The following is a 22723-nucleotide window of genomic DNA, read 5'->3' on the forward strand; positions in this document are numbered from 1 at the left end:
CAAGAACCAATCGTTTTTACAGCCCAAAATAAGGATTTTTTTAACCAAAATCCTTCTGTTTCACGGCCCGAGATAAGAAGATTTATGACAAAAAATAGTCATTTTTACGGCCCAAAATAAGGATATTTTTAACCAAAATCGTTCATTTTTAGAGTCTGAAATAAGAACACTTATAACAAAAAATAGTCATTTTTACAGCATGAAAATAAGGATTTTTTTAACCAAAATTTATAACCAAAACCAGTCGTTTTTACGGCCCAAAATAAGGATTTATTTAACCAAAATCTTTCTGTTTCACGGCCCGAAATAAGAACATTTATGACAAAAAATCCTCGTTTTTGGGGCCCCAAAAATCCGTGTTTTTTACCCAACGCCGTCTCTTTTCTCCCCGGGGCGCGATTCCCGATTCCCGGCTGCTTTTGGGCGCGCGCAGTCGAAGCTGGAGGGCCGCGAGTACCGCGACGCTCAGGAGTTCGCGGCCGACGTCCGCCTGATGTTCTCCAACTGCTACAAGTACAACCCCGCCGACCACGAGGTGGTGGCCATGGCCAGGAAACTCCAGGTGAGCGTTGGCCCGAATTCCCTGCTTGTTGTTTTTATTAAAAAAAAAACCAAAAAAAAAACCAAAATTATGGAGAGGAAATTTAAAAAAAAGAAAAGGAAAAAAAAAAAAAAAAGCGCTGACTCGGCAAAAAAAAAAATTTTTTTTTTTTTTTTTTTTGGAATTGTGGGGTTTTGCCACCCAAAAAAAAAAAAGAAGAAAAAGAAAAAAAAAAAACGAAAGTTTTGGAGAGGGGAAAAAAAAACAAAAAAGCAAAAAAAAAAAAAAAAAAAAAAAAGCTGACTCGGCAAAAAAAAAATTTTTTTTTTTTTTTTTTTTTTTTTTTTGAATTGTGGGTTTTGCCACCCAAAAAAAAAAAAAAACCCGAAAGTTTTGGAGAGGGGGAAAAAAAAAAACAAAAAAGCCAAAAAAAAAAAAAAAAAAGCTGACTCAGCAAAATTTTTTTTTTTAATTGTGGTTTTGCCACCCAAAAAAAAAAAGAAAAAAAAAAAAAACCCGAAAGTTTTGGAGAGGGAAAAAAAAAAAACAAAAAAGCCAAAAAAAAAAAACCACGCTGACTCAGCAATTTTTTTTTTTTTTTTAATTGTGGGTTTTGCCACCCAAAAAAAAAAGAAAAGGAAAAAAAAAACCGAAAGTTTTGGAGAGGGGAAAAAAAAACCCAAAAAAGCAAAAAAAAAAAAAAAAACAAAAAACAATAACACGCTGACTCAGCAATTTTTTTTTTTTAATTGTGGGTTTTGCCACCCAAAAAAAAAAGGAAAAAAAAAAAAAAAACCCCGAAAGTTTTGGAGAGGGAAAAAAAAAAAAAAAAAAAGAAAAAAAAAAAAAAAAAAGAAGCTGACTCAGCAAATTTTCTTTTTTTTTAAATTGTGGGTTTTGGCCACCCAAAAAAAAAGAAAAGAAAAAAAAAAACCCGAAAGTTTTGGAGAGGGAAAAAAAAGCAAAAAAAAAAAAAAAAAAAAAAAAAGCTGACTCAGCAAATTTTTTTTTTTTGAATTGTGGGTTTTGCCACCCAAAAAAAAAAAAAGAAAAAAAAAAAAAACCGAAAGTTTTGGAGAGGGAAAAAAAACCCAAAAAAGCAAAAAAAAAAAAAAAAAAAAAACAAAAAACAATAACACGCTGACTCAGCAATTTTTTTTTTTTAAATTGTGGGTTTTGCCACCCAAAAAAAAAAAAGAAAAAAAAAAAAACCCGAAAGTTTTGGAGAGGGGAAAAAAAAACAAAAAAGCCAAAAAAAAACCAAAAAAGCAAAAAAAAAAAAAAAAAAAAAGCTGACTCAGCAAATTTTTTTTTTTTTTAAATTGTGTGTTTTACCACCCAAAAAAAAAAAAAAAAAAGAAAAACCCGAAAGTTTTGGAGAGGGGAAAAAAAACCCAAAAAAGCAAAAAAAAAAAAAAAAAAAACAAAAAACAATAACACGCTGACTCAGCAATTTTTTTTTTTAAATTGTGGGTTTTGCCACCCAAAAAAAAAAAAGAAAAAAAAAAAAAACCCGAAAGTTTTGGAGAGGGGAAAAAAAAACAAAAAAGCCAAAAAAAAACCAAAAAAGCAAAAAAAAAAAAAAAAAAAGCTGACTCAGCAAATTTTTTTTTTTTTAAATTGTGTGTTTTACCACCCAAAAAAAAAAAAAAAAAAGAAAAACCCGAAAGTTTTGGAGAGGGAAAAAAACCCCAAAAAAGCAAAAAAAAAAAAAAAAAAAAAAAAAAACACCAAACAAAAACCACGCTGACTCAGCAATTTTTTTTTTTTTAATTGTGGGTTTTGCCACCCAAAAAAAAAAAGGAAAAAAAAAAAAAAAAACCCCGAAAGTTTTGGAGAGGGAAAAAAAAAAAACAATAAAGCAAAAAAAAAAAAAAAAGCTGACTCAGTAATTTCTTTTTTTTTTTTTAACTGTGGGTTTTGCTGCCCAAAAAAAAAAGAAAAAAAAAACCCCGAAAGTTTTGGAGAGGGAAAAAAAAACCAAAAAAGCAAAAAAAAAAACCCAAAAAAGCCCCAAAAAAAAGCTGACTCAGCAATTTTTTTTTTTTTTAAATTGTGGGTTTTCCACCCAAAAAAAAAAGAAAAAAAAACCCGAAAGTTTTGGAGAGGGAAAAAAAAACAAAAAAGCAAAAAAGAAACAAAAAAAAAAACAAACAAAAACACGCTGACTCAGCAATTTTTTTTTTTTTAATTGTGGGTTTTCCCACCCAAAAAAAAAAGAAAAAAAAAACCCGAAAGTTTTGGAGAGGGAAAAAACAACACGCCAAAAAAAAAAAAAAAAAACCCAAACACACAAACAAAAAAACCAAAACAAACAAACAAAAAAAACCACACCAAAAAACGCTGACTCAGCAAAAACAAAAAAATTTCATTTTTTTGTGAAGGAAACGAGCTCGGTTTTTGTCATCTGGGGCCGGTTTTCGGTTTTGTTTGTTTTTTTTTTTGTCAGCGGGATTTACGCCCCCCAAAAAAAAAAAGAAAAATAAGGAAAAAATTCAAAACGCTGACTCCGCAAAAAAAAAATTTTTTTTTTTTTTGGGTTGTGTTTTTTTTTTGTTTTGAAATTGCCGGTTTTCCCACCCAAAAAAAAAAAAAAAAGAACGCAAAAGTTACGGAGAGGAAATTAAAAAAATAAAAAAAAACAATCACAAAAAAACGCTGACCCAGCAAAAGAAAAAAATATTTCGTTCTTTTGTTGCCGGCGTGAAGGAAATGAGCTTGGTTTTTGTCATCTGGGGACGGTTTTGGTTTTTTTTTTGCCAGCGGGATTTAGCCCCCCCTAAAAAAAAAGAAAAATAAGGCAAAAATCCAAAATGCTGACTCAGCAAAAATGCTAATTTTTGGTTTTTTTGTTTGTTTTTTTGGTTTGGTTTGGTTTGGTTTGAAATTGCCGGTTTTCCCACCCAAAAAGAAAAAGAAAAAAAGCGCAAAAGTTTTGGAGAGGGAAAAAAAAGAAAAAGAAAAAAAAAAAAAAGCTGACTCAGCAAATTTTATTTTTTTTTTTAAATTGTGGGTTTTCCCACCCCAAAAAAAAAAGAAAAAAAAACCCGAAAGTTTTGGAGAGGGAAAAAAAAACACGCCAAAAAAAAAACCAAACAAACAAACAAAAAAACCAAAACAAAAAAAAAAAAAAAAACCGCACCAAAAAACGCTGACTCAGCAAAAACAAAAAAAAATTTTCATTCTTTTGTGAAGGAAACGAGCTCGGTTTTTGTCATCTGGGGTCGGTTTTCGGTTTTGTTTGTTTTTTTTTTTTTGCCAGCGGGATTTACGCCCCCCAAAAAAAAAGAAAAATAAGGAAAAAAATCCAAAATGCTGACTCAGCAAAAATTTTAACTTTGTTTTGTTTGTTTGTTTTTTGGTTTGGTTTGGTTTTGAAATTGCCGGTTTTCCCACCCCAAAAAAAAAAAAAAAAGAAAAAAAGCGCGAAAGTTACGGAGAGGAAAAAGAAAAATAAGGCAAAAATCTAAAATGCTGACTCAGCAAAAATACTAATTTTTGGGGTTTTTTTGTTTGTTTTTTGGTTTGGTTTGGTTTGAAATTGCCGGTTTTCCCACCCAAAAAAAAAAAAAAAAAAAGACTCACAAACAACAAAAAAACCCAAAACTTACGGAGCGGAAATAAAAAAAAAAAAAAAAAAAACCAAAAAACCGCTGACTCGGCAAAAAAATTTTTTGGTTCTTTTGTTGGCGGCGTGAAGGAAACGAGCTCGTTTTGGTTTGTTTTTTTTTTTGGCCAGCGGGATTTACCCCCGAAAAAAATAAAAATAAAAATAAGGAAAAAAAATTTAGTAAATGCTGATTCAGCAAAAAAAAAATTTTTTTTTTTTTCTGGTTTTCCCATCCCAAAAAAAAACCAAAACGCAAAAAAAATAAAAAAAACAAACCAAAAAAATTTAAAAAAAAAAAACCCACAAAAAATGTTGACTCGGCAAAAAAATTTTTTTTGTTGTTGTTTTTTTGTTGCCGGCGTGAAGGAAACGAGCTCGGTTTTCTCATCGAGGGTCGGTTTTCGGGTTTGTTTTTTTTTTGCCAGCGGGATTTTCCCCCGGACAAAATAAAAATATAAATAAAAATAAGGGGAAAAATTTAGAAAATGCTGACTCAGCAAGAATTTCTAAATTTTTTTTTTGTTTTTCTTTTTGTTTTTTTGCTGGTTTTTCCCACCCCCAAAAAAAACCAAAACACCAAAAAAAAAAAAAAAAACCCGAAAGTTACGGAGAAAAAATTAAAAAAAACAAAACAAAACAAAACAAAAAAAAAAAAAAAAACCCACAAAAAAATGCTGACTCAGCAAAAAAATATTTCTGGTTGTTTTGTTGCCGGCGTGAAGGAAACGAGCTCGGTTTTCCTCATCGGGGGTCGGTTTTCGGGTTGGTTTTTTTCTTTTTTTTTTGGCCAGCGGGATTTGTGCCCCCTGGAAAAAATAAAAATATAAGTAAAAATAAGGAAAAAAAAAACATTTAGTAAATGCTGACTCAGCAAAATATTTTTTTTTAATTTTTTTTTTTTTTTTTAATTGCTGGTTTTCCCACCCTAAAAAAAAACCCAAAACACAAAAAAAAAAAAAAAAAAAAAAAGAAAGTTACTGAGAAAAAAATTAAAAAAAAAAAAAAAACTGACTCGGCAAAAAATTTTTTTTGTTGTTGTTTTTTTTGTTGCCGGCGTGAAGGAAACGAGCTCGGTTTTCCTCATCGAGGGTCGGTTTTCGGGTTGTTTTTTTTTTTCTTTTTTTTGGCCAGCGGGATTTGCGCCCCCTGGAAAAAATAAAAATATAAATAAAAATAAGGGAAAAAATTTAGAAAATGCTGACTCAGCAAGAAATGCCTTTAAAAATGCGGGGAAAATCCTTGAAAAATGAGGGAAAGTTCTTCCAAGCGAGGGAAAACTCCTGGGACGGAGGCAGAGGAGAGCGGGCTGCGAGTCCGGGGTGGGATTGAGGCCGGAAAAAACCTCGAAAATCACGGAGTCAACCGAAGACGCTCCGAGAAGATCTCGAGAACTTGGAAAGCTCCGGATTTAAAGGGGAAACTGAGGCAATTCTGGATTTTTCCCCCAAAAAACCACCTTGGAGGTGGTGGAGATCTCCAGTGGGAATCCACGGTTGGAGCTGAGGTTGGAAAATTCTCCAGGAATCACGGAGTCCACCAGAGGCGATCCAAGAAGATCCAGAGGAACTCCAGGATGTGGAAGATGCGGCTTTTAAAGGGGAAACTGAGGCAATTCTGATTTTTTTCCCCCCAAAACCACCTTGGAGGTGGTGGAGATCTCCAGTGGGAATCCACGGTTGGAGCCGAGGTTGGAAAATTCTCCAGGAATCACGGAGTCCACCAGAGGAGATCCAAGAAGATCCAGAGGAACTCCAGGATGTGGAAGATGCCGCTTTTAAAGGGGAAACTGAGGCAATTCTGGGTTTTTCTCCCCAAAACCACCTTGGAGGTGGTGGAGATCTCCAGTGGGAATCCACGCTTGGAGCCGAGGTTGGAAAATTCTCCAGGAATCACGGAGTCCACCAGAGGAGATCCAAGAAGATCCAGAGGAACTCCAGGATGTGGAAGATGCGGCTTTTAAGGGGAAACTGAGGCAATTCTGGATGTTTTCCCCCCAAAAACCACCTTGGAGGTGGTGGAGATCTCCAGTGGGAATCCACGGTTGGAGCTGAGGTTGGAAAATTCTCCAGGAATCACGGAGTCCACCAGAGGCGATCCAAGAAGATCCAGAGGAACTCCAGGATGTGGAAGATGCGGCTTTTAAAGGGGAAACTGAGGCAATTCTGGATTTTTTTCCCCCAAAAACCACCTTGGAGGTGGTGGAGATCTCCAGTGGGAATCCACGCTTGGAGCTGAGGTTGGAAAATTCTCCAAAAATCACGGAGTCCACCAGAGGCGATCCAAGAAGATCCAGAGGAACTCCAGGATGTGGAAGATGCCGCTTTTAAAGGGGAAACTGAGGCAATTCTGATTTTTTTCCCCCCAAAAACCACCTTGGAGGTGGTGGAGATCTCCAGTGGGAATCCACGCTTGGAGCTGAGGTTGGAACATTCTCCAAAAATCACGGAGTCCACCAGAGGAGATCCAAGAAGATCCAGAGGAACTCCAGGATGTGGAAGATGCGGCTTTTAAAGGGGAAACTGAGGCAATTCTCTGATTTTTTCCCCCCAAAACCACCTTGGAGGTGGTGGAGATCTCCAGTGGGAATCCACGCTTGGAGCTGAGGTTGGAAAATTCTCCCAGGAATCACGGAGTCCATCAGAGGAGATCCAAGAAGATCCAGAGGAACTCCAGGATGTGGAAGATGCGGCTCTTAAAGGGGAAACTGAGGAAATTCTGGATGTTTTCCCCCAAAACCACCTTGGAGGTGGTGGAGATCTCCAGTGGGAATCCACGGTTGGAGCGAGGTTGGAAAATTCTCCAAAAATCACGGAGTCCACCAGAGGAGATCCAAGAAGATCCAGAGGAACTCCAGGATGTGGAAGATGTGGCTTTTAAAGGGGAAACTGAGGCAATTCTGGATTTTTTTTCCCCCCAAAACCACCTTGGAGGTGGTGGAGATCTCCAGTGGGAATCCAAGCTTGGAGCTGAGGTTGGAAATTCTCCAAAAATCACGGAGTCCACCAGAGGCCATCCAAGAAGATCCAGAGGAACTCCAGGATGTGGAAGATGCCGCTTTTAAAGGGGAAACTGAGGCAATTCTGGGTTTTTCTCCCAAAAACCACCTTGGAGGTGGTGGAGATCTCCAGTGGGAATCCACGGTGGATTCTCTAAGATCATCAGATCTCCTGGAGGCGCTCCAAGCTGATCCAGAAGATCTCGAGAACCCCAAAGTTGCGGCTTTTAAACGAGGGCGTCAACGCCTAAAATCCCGTAAATTTTTCCCCGAATCCGCCTCGGCGAGAGAGTCGGAATTCCAAAAAAACTCCCGAGATTTCCGGGTCCCTTCCCCACCCCACGTCCCGGTGTTGACCTTTGGTGTAGAACCACCAGTCCGTAGGCTCCACCCCCCCCCGATTTTGGAGACGCCGCCAGAGTAGGCCGCGGTGCCGACCCCGGCCTCACTTCCCGCCCGTTCCCTTTGCTTCCAGGACGTGTTCGAGATGCGCTTCGCCAAGATGCCGGACGAGCCGGAGGAGCCGGTGATCCCCGCCTCGTCCCCGGTGGTGGTCCCACCCCCCACCAAGGTGGCCCCGCCCTCGTCCAGCGACAGCAGCAGCGACAGCTCCTCCGACAGCGACAGCTCCTCCGACGATTCCGAGGAGGAGCGGGCGCAGCGCTTGGCCGAGCTCCAGGAGCAGGTACGGGATGCTCCAAGGCTCCTGCCGGTGGGGTTGGGCGGTCGTGGGGTCACGGCTGGAGGTCACGGATGTCCCACGGCCGCCAGCGCCAGAGGCAGCAAAGTCGTTGGGGTTGTCGACACAAAATCGTTGGGGTTGTCGACACAAAATCGTTGGGGTTGTCGACACAAAATCGTTTGGGTTTGTCAACACAAAATCGTTGGGTTTGTCAACACAAAATCGTTGGGGTTGTCGACACAAAATTGTTGGGTTTGTCGACACAAAATCGTTGGGTTTGTTGACCAAAATCATTGGGTTTGTTGACCCAAATCGTTGGGTTTGTAGACACAAAATCGATGGGTTTTTCGACCCAAAATCGTTGGGTTTGTTGACCTAAAATAGTTGGGTTTGTCGACACAAAATAGTTGGGTGTGTCGACCCAAAATCGTTGGGTTTGTCGACCCAAAATCGTTGGGTTTGTCAACTCAAAATCGTTGGGTTTGTCAACCCAAAATTGTTGGGTTTGTTGACCTAAAATCGTTGGGTTTGTCGACACAAAATCGTTGGGTTTGTCGACCCGAAATCGTTGGGTGTGTCAACCCAAAATCGTTGGGTTTGTTGACCTAAATCATTGGGTTTGTCGACACAAAATCATTGGGGTTGTCGACACAAAATCGTTGGGTTTGTTGACCAAAATCGTTGGGTTTGTCGACCCGAAATCGTTGGGTTTGTCGACCCAAAATCATTGGGTTTGTTGACCTAAATCGTTGGGTTTGTCAGCCCAAAATCATTGGGTGTGTCGACCCAAAATCGTTGGGTTTGTCAACATAAAATCGTTGGGTTTTTTGACCCGAAATCGTTGGGTTTGTTGACCTAAATCGTTGGGTTTGTCAGCCCAAAATCGTTGGGTTTGTTGACCTAAATCGTTGGGTTTGTCAACACAAAATCGTTGGGGTTGTCAACACAAAATCGTTAGGTTTGTCGACCCAAAATCGTTGGGTTTGTCGACACAAGAAATCGTTGGGTTTGTTGACCCAAAATCGTTGGGTTTGTCGACACAAAATCATTGGGTTTCTCAGCGTAAAATCGTTGGGTTTGTTGACCTAAATCGTTGGGTTTGTTGACCTAAAATCGTTGGGTTTGTCGACACAAAATCGTTGGGTTTGTTGACCTAAAATCGTTGGGTTTGTCGACCCAAAATCGTTGGGTTTTTTGACCTAAAATCATTGGGTGTGTTGACCAAAATCGTTGGGTTTGTCAACACAAAATCGTTGGGTTTGTCGACCCGAAATCGTTGGGTTTGTCGACACAAAATCGTTGGGTTTGTTGACCAAAATCATTGGGTTTGTTGACCCAAATCGTTGGGTTTGTAGACACAAAATCGATGGGTTTTTCGACCCAAAATCGTTGGGTTTGTTGACCCAAAATCGTTGGGTTTGTTGACCTAAAATCATTGGGTTTGTCAGCGTGAAATCGTTGGGTTTGTTGACCTCAATTTTTGGGTTTGTCAGCCCAAAATCGTTTGGTTTGTTGACCCAAAATCGTTGGGTTTGTCGACCCAAAATCGTTGGGTTTTTCGACCCAAAATAGTTGGGTTTGTCAACACAAAATCGTTGGGTTTTTCGACCCAAAATCGTTGGGTTTGTTGACCTAAATCGTTGGGTTTGTCAGCGTAAAATCGTTGGGTTTGTCGACAAAAAATCGTTGGGTTTGTTGACCAAAATCGTTGGGTTTGTCAACCCAAAATCGTTGGGTTTATTGACCTGAATCGTTGGGTTTGTCAACCCAGAATCATTGGGTTTATCGACCCAAAATCGTTGGGTTTCTCAGCGTAAAATCCTTGGGTTTGTTGACCTAAATTTTTGGGTTTGTCAGCCCAAAATCATTGGGTTTGTTGACCTGAATCGTTGGGTTTGTCAACCCAAAATCGTTGGGTTTGTCAGCGTAAAATCGTTTGGTTTGTTGACCTAAATTTTTGGGTCTGTCAGCCCAAAATCGTTGGGTTTGTTGACCAAAATCGCTGGGTTTATCGACCCAAAATCGTTGGGTTTGTTGACCTGAATCATTGGGTTTGTTGACCTAAATCTTTGGGCTTGTCAACCCAAAATCGTTGGGTTTGTTGACCTAAAATCATTGGGTTTGTCGACCCAAAATCGTTGGGTTTGTCAACCCAAAATAGTTGGGTTTGTTGACCAAAATCGTTGGGTTTGTCAACCCAAAATCGTTGGGTTTGTTGACCCGAATCGTTGGGTTTGTCGACCCAAAATAGTTGGGTTTGTCGACCTAAATCATTGGGTTTGTCAGCCCAAAATCGTTGAGTTTATCGACCCAAAATCGTTGGGTTTGTTGACCTAAATCGTTGGGTTTGTTGACCCAAAATAGTTGGGTTTGTCGACCCAAGATCGTTGGGTTTGTTGACCTAAAATCATTGGGTTTGTCAACCCAAAATCGTTGGGTTTGTCGACCCAAAATCGTTGGGTTTCTCAGCCTAAAATCCTTGGGTTTGTTGACCTAAATTTTTGGGTTTGTCAGCCCAAAATCATTGGGTTTGTTGACCTGAATCGTTGGGTTTGTCAACCCAAAATCGTTGGGTTTGTCAGCGTAAAATCGTTGGGTTTGTTGACCTAAATTTTTGGGTCAGTCAGCCCAAAATCGTTGGGTTTGTTGACCCAAAATCGTTGGGTTTATCGACCCAAAATCATTGGGTTTGTCAACCCAAAATCGTTGGGTTTGTCGACCCAAAATCGTTGGGTTTGTCAACACAAAATCGTTGGGTTTGTCGACCCAAAATCATTGGGTTTGTCAGCGTAAAATCGTTGGGTTTGTTGACCTAAAATCGTTGGGTTTGTCGACCCAAAATCGTTGGGTTTGTTGACCTAAATCGTTGGGGTTGTCAACACAAAATCATTGGGGTTGTCAACCCAAAATCGTTGGGTTTGTCGACACAAAATAGTTGGGTGTGTCGACCTAAATCGTTGGGTGTGTTGACCTAAATCGTTGGGTTTGTAGACACAAAATCGATGGGTTTTTCGACCCAAAATCGTTGGGTTTGTTGACCTAAAATCGTTGGGTTTGTTGACCCAAAATCGTTGGGTTTGTTGACCAAAATCGTTGGGTTTGTTGACCCAAAATCGTTGGGTTTGTCGACCCAAAATCGTTGGGTTTGTCAACCCAAAATCGTTGGGTTTGTTGACCTGAATTGTTGGGTTTGGCAACCCAAAATCGTTGGGTTTGTTGACCTGAATGGTTGGGTTTGTCAGCGTAAAATCGTTTGGTTTGTTGACCTAAATTTTTGGGTTTGTTGACCTAAATCGTTGGGTTTGTTGACCTAAATTGTTGGGTTTGTTGACCTGAATCGTTGGGTTTGTCGACCCAAAATCGTTGGGTTTGTCAGCGTAAAATCGTTTGGTTTGTTGACCTAAATTTTTGGGTCTGTCAGCCCAAAATCATTGGGTTTGTTGACCTGAATCGTTGGGTTTGTCAACACAAAATCGTTGGGTTTGTCGACCCGAAATCGTTGGATTTGTCAACCCAAAATCATTGGGTTTGTCAACCCAAAATGATTGGGTTTGTCAGCGTAAAATCGTTGGGTTGTCGACCCAAAATCGTTGGGTTTGTTGACCTAAATCGTTGGGTTTGTTGTCCCAAAATCATTGGGTTTGTTGACCTGAATCGTTGGGTTTGTCAACCCAGAATCGTTGGGTTTTTCGACCCAAAATCGTTGGGTTTGTCAACACAAAATCGTTGGGTTTTTCGACCCTAAATCGTTGGGTTTGTCGACCTAAGTCGTTGGGTTTGTCGACCCAAAATCGTTAGGTTTGTCAGTCCAAAATCGTTGGGTTTGTTGACCCAGAATCGTTGGGTTTGTCAGCCTGGAAAGGTTGGGTTTGTTGACCCAGGATTCTTGAGTTTGTCGCTCCAAAATCGTTGGGTTTGTTGACCCAAAATAGTTTGGTTTGTCAGCGTAAAATTGTTGGTTTTGTTGACCTGAATCGTTGGGTTTGTCGACCCAAAATCGTTGGGTTTGTCGACACAAAATCGTTGGGTTTGTCAACCCAAAATCGTTGGGTTTGTCAACCCAAAATCGTTGGGTTTGTTGACCTGAATCGTTGGGTTTGTCAACTCAAAATCGTTGGGTTTGTCAACTCAAAATCGTTGGGTTTGTCAACCCAAAATCGTTGGGTTTGTCAACCCAAAATTGTTGGGTTTCTCAACCCAAAATCGTTGGGTTTGTTGACCTAGATTGTTGGGTTTGTCAGCGTAAAATTGTTGGGTTTTTTGACCTAAATCATTGGCTTTGTTGACCCAAAATCATTGGGGTTGTTGACCTGAATCGTTGGGTTTGTCAACCCAAAATCGTTGGGTTTGTCAACCCAAAATCGTTGGGTTTGTTGACCTGAATCATTGGGTTTGTCAGCCCAAAATCGTTGGGTTTGTCGACCCAAAGTCGTTGGGTTTGTTAACCCAAAATCGTTGGGTTTGTTGACCTAAATCGTTGGGTTTGTTGACCTAAATCGTTGGGTTTGTCAACACAAAATCGTTGAGTTTATTGACCCAAAATAGTTGGGTTTGTTGACCTAAAATCATTGGGTTTGTTGACCTAAATCATTGGGTTTGTCAACCCAAAATCGTTGGGTTTGTTGACCTGAATCATTGGGTTTGTCAACTCAAAATCGTTGGGTTTGTCAACTCAAAATCGTTGGGTTTGTCAACCCAAAATCGTTGGGTTTGTCAACTCAAAATCGTTGGGTTTGTCAACCCAAAATCGTTGGGTTTGTCAACCCAAAATCGTTGGGTTTCTCAACCCAAAATCGTTGGGTTTGTTGACCTAGATTGTTGGGTTTGTTGACCTAAATCGTTGGGTTTGTTGACCTAAATCGTTGGGTTTGTCAACACAAAATCGTTGAGTTTATTGACCCAAAATAGTTGGGTTTGTTGACCTAAAATCATTGGGTTTGTTGACCTAAATCATTGGGTTTGTCAACCCAAAATCGTTGGGTTTGTTGACCTAAATCGTTGGGTTTGTCAACACAAAATCGTTGGGTTTGTCGACCCAAAGTAGTTGGGTTTTTCGACCCAAAATCGTTGGGTTTGTTGACCTAAAATCATTGGGTTTGCCAGCGTAAAATCGTTGGGTTTGTTGACCAAAATCGTTGGGTTTGTTGACCTGAATCGTTGGGTTTGTTGACCAAAATCGTTGGGTTTGTTGACCTGAATCGTTGGGTTTGTCAGCCTGGAATCCTTGGGTTTGGTGACCCAGGATTCTTGAGTTTGTCGCTCTAAAATCGTTGGGTGTCTTGGCCCAAAGCCGTTGGGTTGACTCAAAGCAGTTGAGATTGTTGACCCCGGATTGTTGAGTTTGTCGATCCAAAATTCTGGGGTTTATCTAAAATTTTTGAGTTGACCCAAAACTGTTGGGTTGGTCAACCCAAGGTTGTTGCGTCGACTCAAAAATGTTGTGTTTGACCCAAAATTGTTGGGTTTGACCCAAAATTGTTGGGTTTGACCCAAAATTTTTGGGTTTGACCCAAAATTGTCGGGTTTGACCCAAAATTGTTGCGTTTGACCCAAAATTGTTGCGTTTGACCCAAAATCGTTGCGTTTGACCCAAAATTGTTGCGTTTGACCCAAAATCGTTGCGTTTACCCAAAATCGTTGGGTTTGACCCAAAATTGTCGGTTTTGACCCAAAATTGTCGGGTTTGACCCAAAATCGTCGTGTTTGACCCAAAATTGTTGCGTTTGACCCAAAATTGTTGCGTTTGACCCAAAATCGTTGGGTTTGTCCCAAAATTATTGGGTTTGACCCAAAATCGTTGGGTTTGACCCAAAATTGTCGGTTTTGACCCAAAATTGTCGGGTTTGACCCAAAATCGTTGCGTTTGACCCAAAATCGTTGGTTTTGACCCAAAATCGTCGCGTTTGACCCAAAATCGTTGGGTTGGTTGCTCCAGCGCTGCTCGGTATGTTGACCTAAAGTTGCGTTGCGTTGACGCCAAGCCGTTGGGTTGGTTGACCCAAAGAGGTCGGTTTGACCGGAAATTGTCGGGTTTCTTGACCCAAAATCGTTGGTTGGGTTTGTTGACCCGAAATCGTGGGTTTGACCCAAAATCGTTGGGTTTGTCCCAAAATCGTTGCGTTTGACCCAAAATCGTTGCGTTTGACCCAAAATCGTTGCGTTTGAGCCAAAATCGTCGCGTTTGACCCAAAATCGTTGGGTTGGTTGCTCCAGAGCTGCTCGGTATGTTGACCTAAACTTGCGTTGCGTTGACGCCAAGCCGTTGGGTTGGTTGACCCAAAGTGGTCGGTTTGACCGGAAATTGTCGGGTTTTTTGACCCAAAATCATTGGTTGGGTTTGTTGACCCGAAATCGTGGGTTGGACCCAAACTCCTTGGGTTCGTTGACCCAAAATCCATGAGGTCGTTGGCTTGAAAGTCTTGGGTTGACCCCAAAGTCATCGGGAAACTCGACCCAAGACTCAGTGACCTGGTGGGGTCATGGGTGGGGTTTGGTGACCCTGGAGATCTCCATGGAACCTTTGGAGGTGACACTCAGGGTGTGGTCAGCCATGGGTTGGGTTTGATGACCCTGGAGATCTCCATGGAACTTCTGGAGGTGACACTAAGGGTGTGGTCAGCCATGAGTGGGGTTTGGTGACCCTGGAGATCTCCATGGAACCTCTGGAGGTGACCAGGTGTGGTCATGGGTGGGGTTTGGTGACCCTGGAGATCTCCATGGAACCCCTGGAGGTGACACTCAGGGTGTGGTCAGCCATGGGTTGGGTTTGGTGACCCTGGAGGTCTTCATGGAACCATTGGAGGTGACACTCAGGGTGTGGTCAGCCATGGGTTGGGTTTGGTGGCCCTGGAGATCTCCATGGAGCCCCTGGAGGTGACACTTAGGGTGTGGTCAGCCATGGGTTGGGTTTGGTGACCCTGGCGTTCTCCATGGACCCCCTGGAGATGACCAGGTGTGGGCATGGTTTGGTTGTGGTGACCCTGGCGCTCTCTGTGGAGCCCCTGGAGATGACACTTAGGGTGTGACCATGGCTTGGTTGTGGTGACCCTGGCGCTCTGCGTGGAGCCCCTGGAGATGACAGGGTGTGACCATGGGTTGGTTTTGGTGACCCTGGCGTTCTCCATGGAACCCCTGGAGATGACCAGGTGTGACCATGGCTTGGGTTTGGTGACCCTGGCGTTCTCCACGGAACCCCTGGAGATGACACTTAGGGTGTGGTCAGCCATGGGTGGGGTTTGGTGACCCTGGAGGTGTCCATGGAGCCCCTGGAGGTGACACTCAGTGACCTGGTTGGGTCATGGGTAGGGTTTGGTGACCCTGGCGTTCTCCATGGAGCCCCGGGAGATGACACTTAGGGTGTGACCATGGTTTGGTTGTGGTGACCCTGGCACTCTCCGTGGAACCATTGGAGGTGACACTTAGGGTGTGGTCAGCCCTGGGTTGGTTGTGGTGACCCTGGCGCTCTCCATGGAACCCCTGGAGATGACCAGGTGTGGTCATGGGTTGGGTTTGGTGACCCTGGCGCTCTCCATGGAACCCCTGGAGATGACCAGGTGTGGTCATGGCTTGGTTTTGATGACCCTGGTGGTGTCCATGGAGCCCCTGGAGGTGACCAGGTGTGACCATGGTTTGGTTGTGGTGACCCTGGCGCTCTCCATGGAACCATTGGAGATGACACTTAGGGTGTGGTCAGCCGTGGCTTGGTTGTGGTGACCCTGGCGCTCTCCGTGGAGCCCCTGGAGATGACCAGGTGTGGCCGTGGGTTGGGTTTGGTGACCCTGGCGTTCTCCATGGAACCCCTGGAGATGACCAGGTGTGGTCATGGCTTGGGTTTGGTGACCCTGGCACTCTCCCTGCAACCATTGGAGATGACCAGGTGTGGTCATGGGTTGGTTGTGGTGAGCCTGGTGGTCTCCATGGAACCCCTGGAGGTGACGCTTAGGCTGTGGTCATGGTTTGGTTGTGGTGACCCTGGCGCTCTCTGTGGAGCCCCTGGAGATGACCAGGTGTGGTCATGGGTTGGGTTTCATGACCCTGGCGTTCTTCATGGAACCATTGGAGGTGACACTCCTTGACCCGGTGTGGCCATGGCTTGGGTTTGGTGACCCTGGCGCTCTCCATGGAACCCCTGGAGATGACACTTAGGGTGTGGCCCTGGGTTGGGTTTGGTGACCCTGGCGCTCTCCGTGGAACCCCTGGAGATGACCACGTGTGGTCATGGCTTGGTTGTGGTGACCCTGGCGCTCTCCATGGAACCCCTGGAGATGACAGGGTGTGGCCCTGGGTTGGGTTTGGTGACCCTGGCGCTCTCCATGGAACCATTGGAGATGACACTTAAGGTGTGGTCATGGCTTGGGTTTGGTGACCCTGGCGTTCTCCATGGAACCCCTGGTCTGACCAGGTGTGGTCATGGGTGGGTTTGGTGACCCTGGTGGTCTCCATGGAACCCTTGGAGATGACACTTAGGGTGTGGTCAGCCCTGGGTTGGGTTTGGTGACCCTGGCGCTCTCCATGGAACCCCTGGAGGTGACACTTAGGGTGTGGCCGTGGTTTGGTTGTGGTGACCCTGGTGTTCTCCATGGAGCCCCTGGAGATGACCCGGTGTGACCATGGCTTGGTTGTGGTGACCCTGGCGCTCTCCGTGGAGCCCCTGGAGATGACACTTAGGGTGTGGTCAGCCCTGGGTTGGGTTTGGTGACCCTGGCGCTCTCCATGGAACCCCTGGAGATGACCAGGTGTGGCCGTGGCTTGGTTTTGATGACCCTGGTGGTGTCCATGGAGCCCCTGGGGATGACCGGCTGTGGTCAGCCATGGTTTGGTTGTGGTGACCCTGGCGCTCTCCATGGAACCATTGAAGGTGACGCTTAGGCTGTGGTCATGGTTTGGTTGTGGTGACCCTGGCGCTCTCCATGGAGCCCCTGGAGATGACCCGGTGTGACCATGGCTTGGGTTTGGTGACCCTGGCGCTCTCCGTGGAGCCCCTGGAGATGACCAGGTGTGGCTGTGGCTTGGTTTTGATGACCCTGGCGTTCTCCATGGAACCATTGGAGATGACACTTAGGCTGTGGTCAGCCATGGGTTTGGTTGTGGTGACCCTGGTGCTCTCCATGGAGCCCCTGGAGATGACCAGGTGTGACCATGGCTTGGTTGTGGTGACCCTGGCGCTCTCCGTGGAGCCCCTGGAGATGACCAGGTGTGGTCATGGCTTGGTTTTGATGACCCTTGTGGTGTCCATGGACCCCCTGGAGGTGACCAGGTGTGGTCATGGTTAGGTTGTGGTGACCCTGGCGCTCTCTGTGGAGCCCCTGGAGATGACCCGGTGGGGTCATGGTTCGGTTGTGGTGACCCTGGCGCTCTCTGTGGAACCCCTGGAGATGACCAGGTGTGGTCATGGTTAGGTTGTGGTGACCCTGGCGCTCTCCATGGAGCCCCTGGAGATGACCAGGTGTGACCATGGTTTGGTTGTGGTGACCCTGGCGCTCTCCGTGGAGCCCTGCCCGTTGATCTGCGCGTCCGCGCCGCTCTTGCTCAATCCCACCTCGCCGTGGGCGCCCTCGGGGCCGACCCCGGCGCGGCCGCGGCGCCCGGGCCGGTTCCGAGGCGTGCCGGGACCCTCCCCGGAGACGTTCTCCGACGCCGCCCCGTTGCCCGCAGCTCAAGGCCGTGCACGAGCAGCTGGCGGCGCTGTCCCAGCCGCAGCAGAACAAACCAAAGAAGAAGGAGAAGGACAAGAAGGAGAAGAAGAAGGAGAAGCACAAAAAGAAGGAGGAGCTGGAGGACGCCAAGAAGAGCAAGGCCAAGGAGCCGCCGCCCAAGAAGGCCAAGAAGAGCAACAGCAACAGCGGCGCCGCCAGGTGGGCCCTTCCCACGATCCCCTGGGGCACTTGGGGGGTTCCCCCGGCGCTAATTGAGGTAATTAACGCCGGGCTCTAAACGAGGCGCCTCCCGGCCCCAGGTGAGGGGTGGGGTTGGGCCCAGCCCTGAGGGCGGCTCAGGGTTTGGGGCCGGTTCTTCTCCGGGGCTGCTGGGGACACCCGGCGGGGCGGGAGGAGGCGGGCTCGCGGCGTCCAGGAGCAGATTAAGCCCGGCTTTGGGCGTCCAGGAGCAGATTAATCTCGGCTTTGGGCATCCAGGAGCAGATTAAGCTGGGCTTTGGGCGTGCAGGGTGAACTTAAGCTGGGCTTTGGGCGTCCAGGAGCAGATTAAGCCCGGCTTTGGGCATCCAGGAGCAGATTAATCTCGGCTTTGGGCGTCCAGGAGCAGATTAGGCCCGGCTTTGGGCGTGCAGGAGCAGATTAAGCTGGGCTTTGGGCGTGCAGGAGCAGATTAAGCTGGGCTTTGGGCGTCCAGGAGCAGATTAGGCCCGGCTTTGGGCGTGCAGGAGCAGATTAGGCTCGGCTTTGGGCGTGCAGGGTGAACTTAAGCTCAGCTTTGGGTGTGCAGGAGCAGATTAATCTCAGCTTCGTGTGTCCAGGAGCAGATTAAGCTGGGCTTTGGGCGTGCAGGAGCAAATTAAGCTGGGCTTTGGGTGTGCAGGGACAAGTTAAGCTGGGCTTTGGGCATCCAGGAGCAGATTAAGCTCAGCTTTGGGTGTCCAGGAGCAGATTAATCTCGGCTTTGGGCGTCCAGGAGCAGATTAAGCTCGGCTTAGGGTGTGCAGGGACAAGTTAAGCTCGGCTTTGGGTGTGCAGGAGCAAATTAGGCGCAGCTTTGGGTGTGCAGGGACAACTTAAGCTCGGCTTTGGGTGTCAGGGAGCAGCTTAGGCTCGGCTTTGGGCGTGCAGGGTGAACTTAAGCTGGGCTTTGGGTGTGCAGGAGCAGATTAAGCTGGGCTTTGGGCGTCCAGGAGTAAATCAAACTCAGCTTTGGGTGTGCAGGGGTAACTTAAGCTCAGCTTTACGTGTGCAGGGACAAGTTAAGCTCAGCTTTGGGTGTGCAGGGACAAATTAAGCTCGGCTTTGGCTGTCCAGGAGCAGATCAGGCTCGGCTTTGGGTGTGCAGGAGGAGATCAGGTTGGGCTTTGGGCATGCAGGGACAAGTTAAGCTGGGCTTTGGGTGTCCAGGAGCAGCTTAGGCTCGGCTTTGGGCGTGCAGGGTGAACTTAAGCTGGGCTTTGGGTGTGCAGGAGCAGATTAGGCTGGGCTTTGGGCGTCCAGGAGTAAATCAAGCTCAGCTTTGGGTGTGCAGGAGTAACTTAAGCTCGGCTTTGGGTGTGCAGGGACAAGTTAAGCTGGGCTTTGTGCGTGCTGGAGCAGATTAAGCTCAGCTTTGGGTGTCCAGGAGCAGATTAAGCTGGGCTTTGGGTGTGCAGGAGCAGATCAGGCCCAGCTTTGGGTGACCAGGAGCAGATTAGGCCTGGCTTTGGGTGTGCAGGGACAAGTTAAGCTGGGCTTTGGGTGTGCAGGAGTTAATTAATCTGGGCTTTGGGTGTGCAGGAGTAAATTAAGCTCAGCTTTGGGTGTCCAGGAGCAGATTAAGCTCAGTTTTGGGTGTGCAGGAGTTAATTAAGCTCAGTTTTGGGTGTCCAGGAGCAGATTAAGTTGAGCTTTGGGTTCCTGAACAGCTTGAGCTCAGCTTTGGGCGCCCAAGAGAATGCTGAGCTCATTTTTAGGCGTTCAAGAGCAATTTGAGCTCAGTTTTGGGTGGCATGGATCAGCCTGAGCCTAGTTCTGGGTCCAAAACCAGCTTGAGCTCGGCTTTGGGTGTCCAAAATCATCTTGAGCTCAGCTTTGGGTGTCCAGGACCAGCTTGAGCTCAGCTTTGGTTGTCCAAAACCAGCTTGAGCTCAGCTTTGGGTGTCCAAGAGAAGCTTGAGCGCGGCTTTGGGTGCCCAAAACCAGCTTGAGCTCAGCTTTGGGTGTCCAAAATCATCTTGAGCTCAGCTTTGGGTGTCCAAGAGAGGCTTGAGCTCGGCTTTGGGTGTCCAAAACCAGTTTGAGCTCAGCTTTGGGTGCCCAGGACCAGCTTGAGCTCGGCTTTGGGTGTCCAGGACCAGCTTGAGCTCGGCTTTGGGTGTCCAAAACCAGTTTGAGCTCAGCTTTGGGTGCCCAGGACCAGCTTGAGCTCGGCTTTGGGTGTCCAGGACCAGCTTGAGCTCGGCTTTGGGTGTCCAAAATCATCTTGAGCTCAGCTTTGGGTGCCCAAAACCAGCTTGAGCTCGGCTTTGGGTGTCCAAAACCAGCTTGAGCTCAGCTTTGGGTGTCCAAAATCCTCTTGAGCTCAGCTTTGGGTGTCCAAAACCAGCTTGAGCTCAGCTTTGGGTGTCCAGGACCAGCTTGAGCTCGGCTTTGGGTGTCCAAAATCATCTTGAGCTCAGCTTTGGGTGTCCAAAATCATCTTGAGCTCAGCTTTGGGTGTCCAAAATCATCTTGAGCTCGGCTTTGGGTGTCCAGGACCAGCTTGAGCTCGGCTTTGGGTGTCCAGGACCAGCTTGAGCTCGGCTTTGGGTGTCCAGGACCAGCTTGAGCTCGGCTTTGGGTGTCCAAAACCAGCTTGAGCTCAGCTTTGGGTGTCCAAAATCCTCTTGAGCTCAGCTTTGGGTGTCCAAAACCAGCTTGAGCTCAGCTTTGGGTGTCCAGGACCAGCTTGAGCTCGGCTTTGGGTGCCCAAAATCATCTTGAGCTCGGCTTTGGGTGTCCAAAACCAGCTTGAGCTCAGCTTTGGGTGTCCAGGACCAGCTTGAGCTCAGCTTTGGGTGTCCAGGACCAGCTTGAGCTCAGCTTTGGGTGTCCAAAACCAGCTTGAGCTCAGCTTTGGGTGTCCAAAATCATCTTGAGCTCGGCTTTGGGTGTCCAAAATCATCTTGAGCTCAGCTTTGGGTGTCCAAAATCATCTTGAGCTCGGCTTTGGGTGTCCAAAACCAGCTTGAGCTCAGCTTTGGGTGTCCAAAACCAGCTTGAGCTCGGCTTTGGGTGTCCAGGACCAGCTTGAACTCGGCTTTGGGTGTCCAAAATCATCTTGAGCTCGGCTTTGGGTGTCCAAAACCGGCTTGAGCTCAGCTTTGGGTGCCCAGGACCAGCTTGAGCTCAGCTTTGGGTGCCCAAAATCCTCTTGAGCTCAGCTTTGGGTGCCCAAAATCATCTTGAGCTCAGCTTTGGGTGCCCAACATCATCTTGAGCTCAGCTTTGGGTGTCCAACATCATCTTGAGCTCAGCTTTGGGTGTCCAAAATCATCTTGAGCTCAGCTTTGGGTGCCCAGGACCAGCTTGAGCTCAGCTTTGGGTGTCCAAAATCATCTTGAGCTCAGCTTTGGGTGTCCAAAATCTGCTTGAGCTCAGCTTTGGGTGTCCAAAACCAGCTTGAGCTCAGCTTTGGGTGTCCAGGACCAGCTTGAGCTCGGCTTTGGGTGTCCAAAACCAGCTTGAGCTCAGCTTTGGGTGTCCAAAACCAGCTTGAGCTCAGCTTTGGGTGTCCAAAATCATCTTGAGCTCAGCTTTGGGTGTCCAAAATCATTTTGAGCTCGGCTTTGGGTGTCCAGGACCAGCTTGAGCTCAGCTTTGGGTGTCCAAAATCATCTTGAGCTCAGCTTTGGGTGTCCAGGACCAGCTTGAGCTCAGCTTTGGGTGTCCAAAATCATCTTGAGCTCAGCTTTGGGTGCCCAGGACCAGCTTGAGCTCGGCTTTGGGTCTCCAGGAGCCGGTGGAGCTCGGTCAGGACCCTCTTGGGCTCCCCTTGGGGTCACCCCACATTTTAAGCTCAGCTTTCCACCCCAACTCCCGCCCGAGCTTCGCCTCGACGCCTCCACTCGCGTTTAGGATAAAGTCTGAGCTTCCTCCGGCTCCTGCGGCTTAGGGCCAGGTTTAGGGCACGCCTAGGTCAGGTTTAGGCCAGGTTTAGCTTGAAAATGCCGTTTTTTGGTCCTGTGAGCAGCGGCGAGGAGCCAGCGGCAAAGTTCCCCCGCTCCCGTGGCTTAGGGCTGGGTTTAGGCTGGGTTTAAGTTGACTTTAGGGCCGCAATTCCATTTCTTTGGTCGTCGGAACAGCAAGAAGCAGCCAGCGGTGAAGCTCTGCAGCTCCTGTGGCTTAGGCTGAGTTTAGGCTGGGTTTAAGTCTAGAACCCCATTGTCTGGTTGCGTGCACCGCCCGAAGGAGCCGGTGGCCCTCAGGTCCTCCCGATCCGGTGTCTTAGGACCAGTTTAGGCCGGGTTTAGACCGGGTCTAGGCTGGGTTTAGGCCGGGTTTAGACCAGGTTTAGGTCTAAACCACCATCTTTAGTTGATGTGCACAGCCAGAAGGAGCCCATGACCCTCAGGTCCTCCCGATCCAGTGTCTTAGGACCAGTTTAGGCTGGGTTTAGATCACGTTTAGTCTGGGTTTAGGCTGGGTTTAGGCCTAAACCACCATCTTTAGTTGATGTGCGCAGCCAGAAGGAGCCGGTGGCCCTCAGGTCCTCCCGATCCAGTGTCTTAGGACCAGTTTAGGCTGGGTTTAGCCCGCGTTTAGGCCAGGTTTCGGCCGGGTTTAGTCCTAAACCGCCATCTTCCGTTGTCGCGCGCAGCAAGAAGGAGCCGGCGCCGGTGAAGCCCAGCAAAGCCGCGCCCGCCTACGAGTCGGAGGAGGAGGAGAAGTGCAAGCCCATGTCCTACGAGGAGAAGCGCCAGCTGAGCCTGGACATCAACAAGCTGCCGGGCGAGAAGCTGGGCCGCGTGGTGCACATCATCCAGTCCCGCGAGCCCTCGCTCAAGAACTCCAACCCCGACGAGATCGAGATCGACTTCGAGACGCTGAAGCCGTCGACGCTGCGCGAGCTCGAGCGCTACGTCACCTCCTGCCTGCGCAAGAAGAGGAAACCCCCAGGTACTTCCCAACCCCCCACCCCCCGGGTCCGCGCCCGGGTTTTCCGGCGGTTCCGGCGCCGGGCGAGGGTTTGGGGGGCGTTTCCGGCCCCTCGGCGGCG

At 46.8% G+C, this 22723-nt stretch overlaps 1 protein-coding gene across 1 annotated transcript in view; it reads left to right on the plus strand.

Moving 5' to 3' along the window:
• The first annotated feature begins 409 nt into the window (after positions 1-409).
• The window catches only part of LOC137466156 (bromodomain-containing protein 4-like), a 137556-nt gene continuing 115242 nt past the window's right edge, over positions 410-22723 (plus strand). Inside the window, 4 exon segments of the mRNA XM_068178011.1 lie at positions 410-562; positions 7622-7831; positions 17483-17682; positions 22325-22623. Of these exon segments, the coding sequence (XP_068034112.1) occupies positions 494-562; positions 7622-7831; positions 17483-17682; positions 22325-22623 (778 nt within the window). The 5' untranslated portion in view covers positions 410-493.

This window comes from Anomalospiza imberbis, unplaced genomic scaffold (genome assembly GCF_031753505.1).
Source record: "Anomalospiza imberbis isolate Cuckoo-Finch-1a 21T00152 unplaced genomic scaffold, ASM3175350v1 scaffold_144, whole genome shotgun sequence".
NCBI classification, from domain to species: Eukaryota; Metazoa; Chordata; class Aves; order Passeriformes; family Viduidae; genus Anomalospiza; species Anomalospiza imberbis.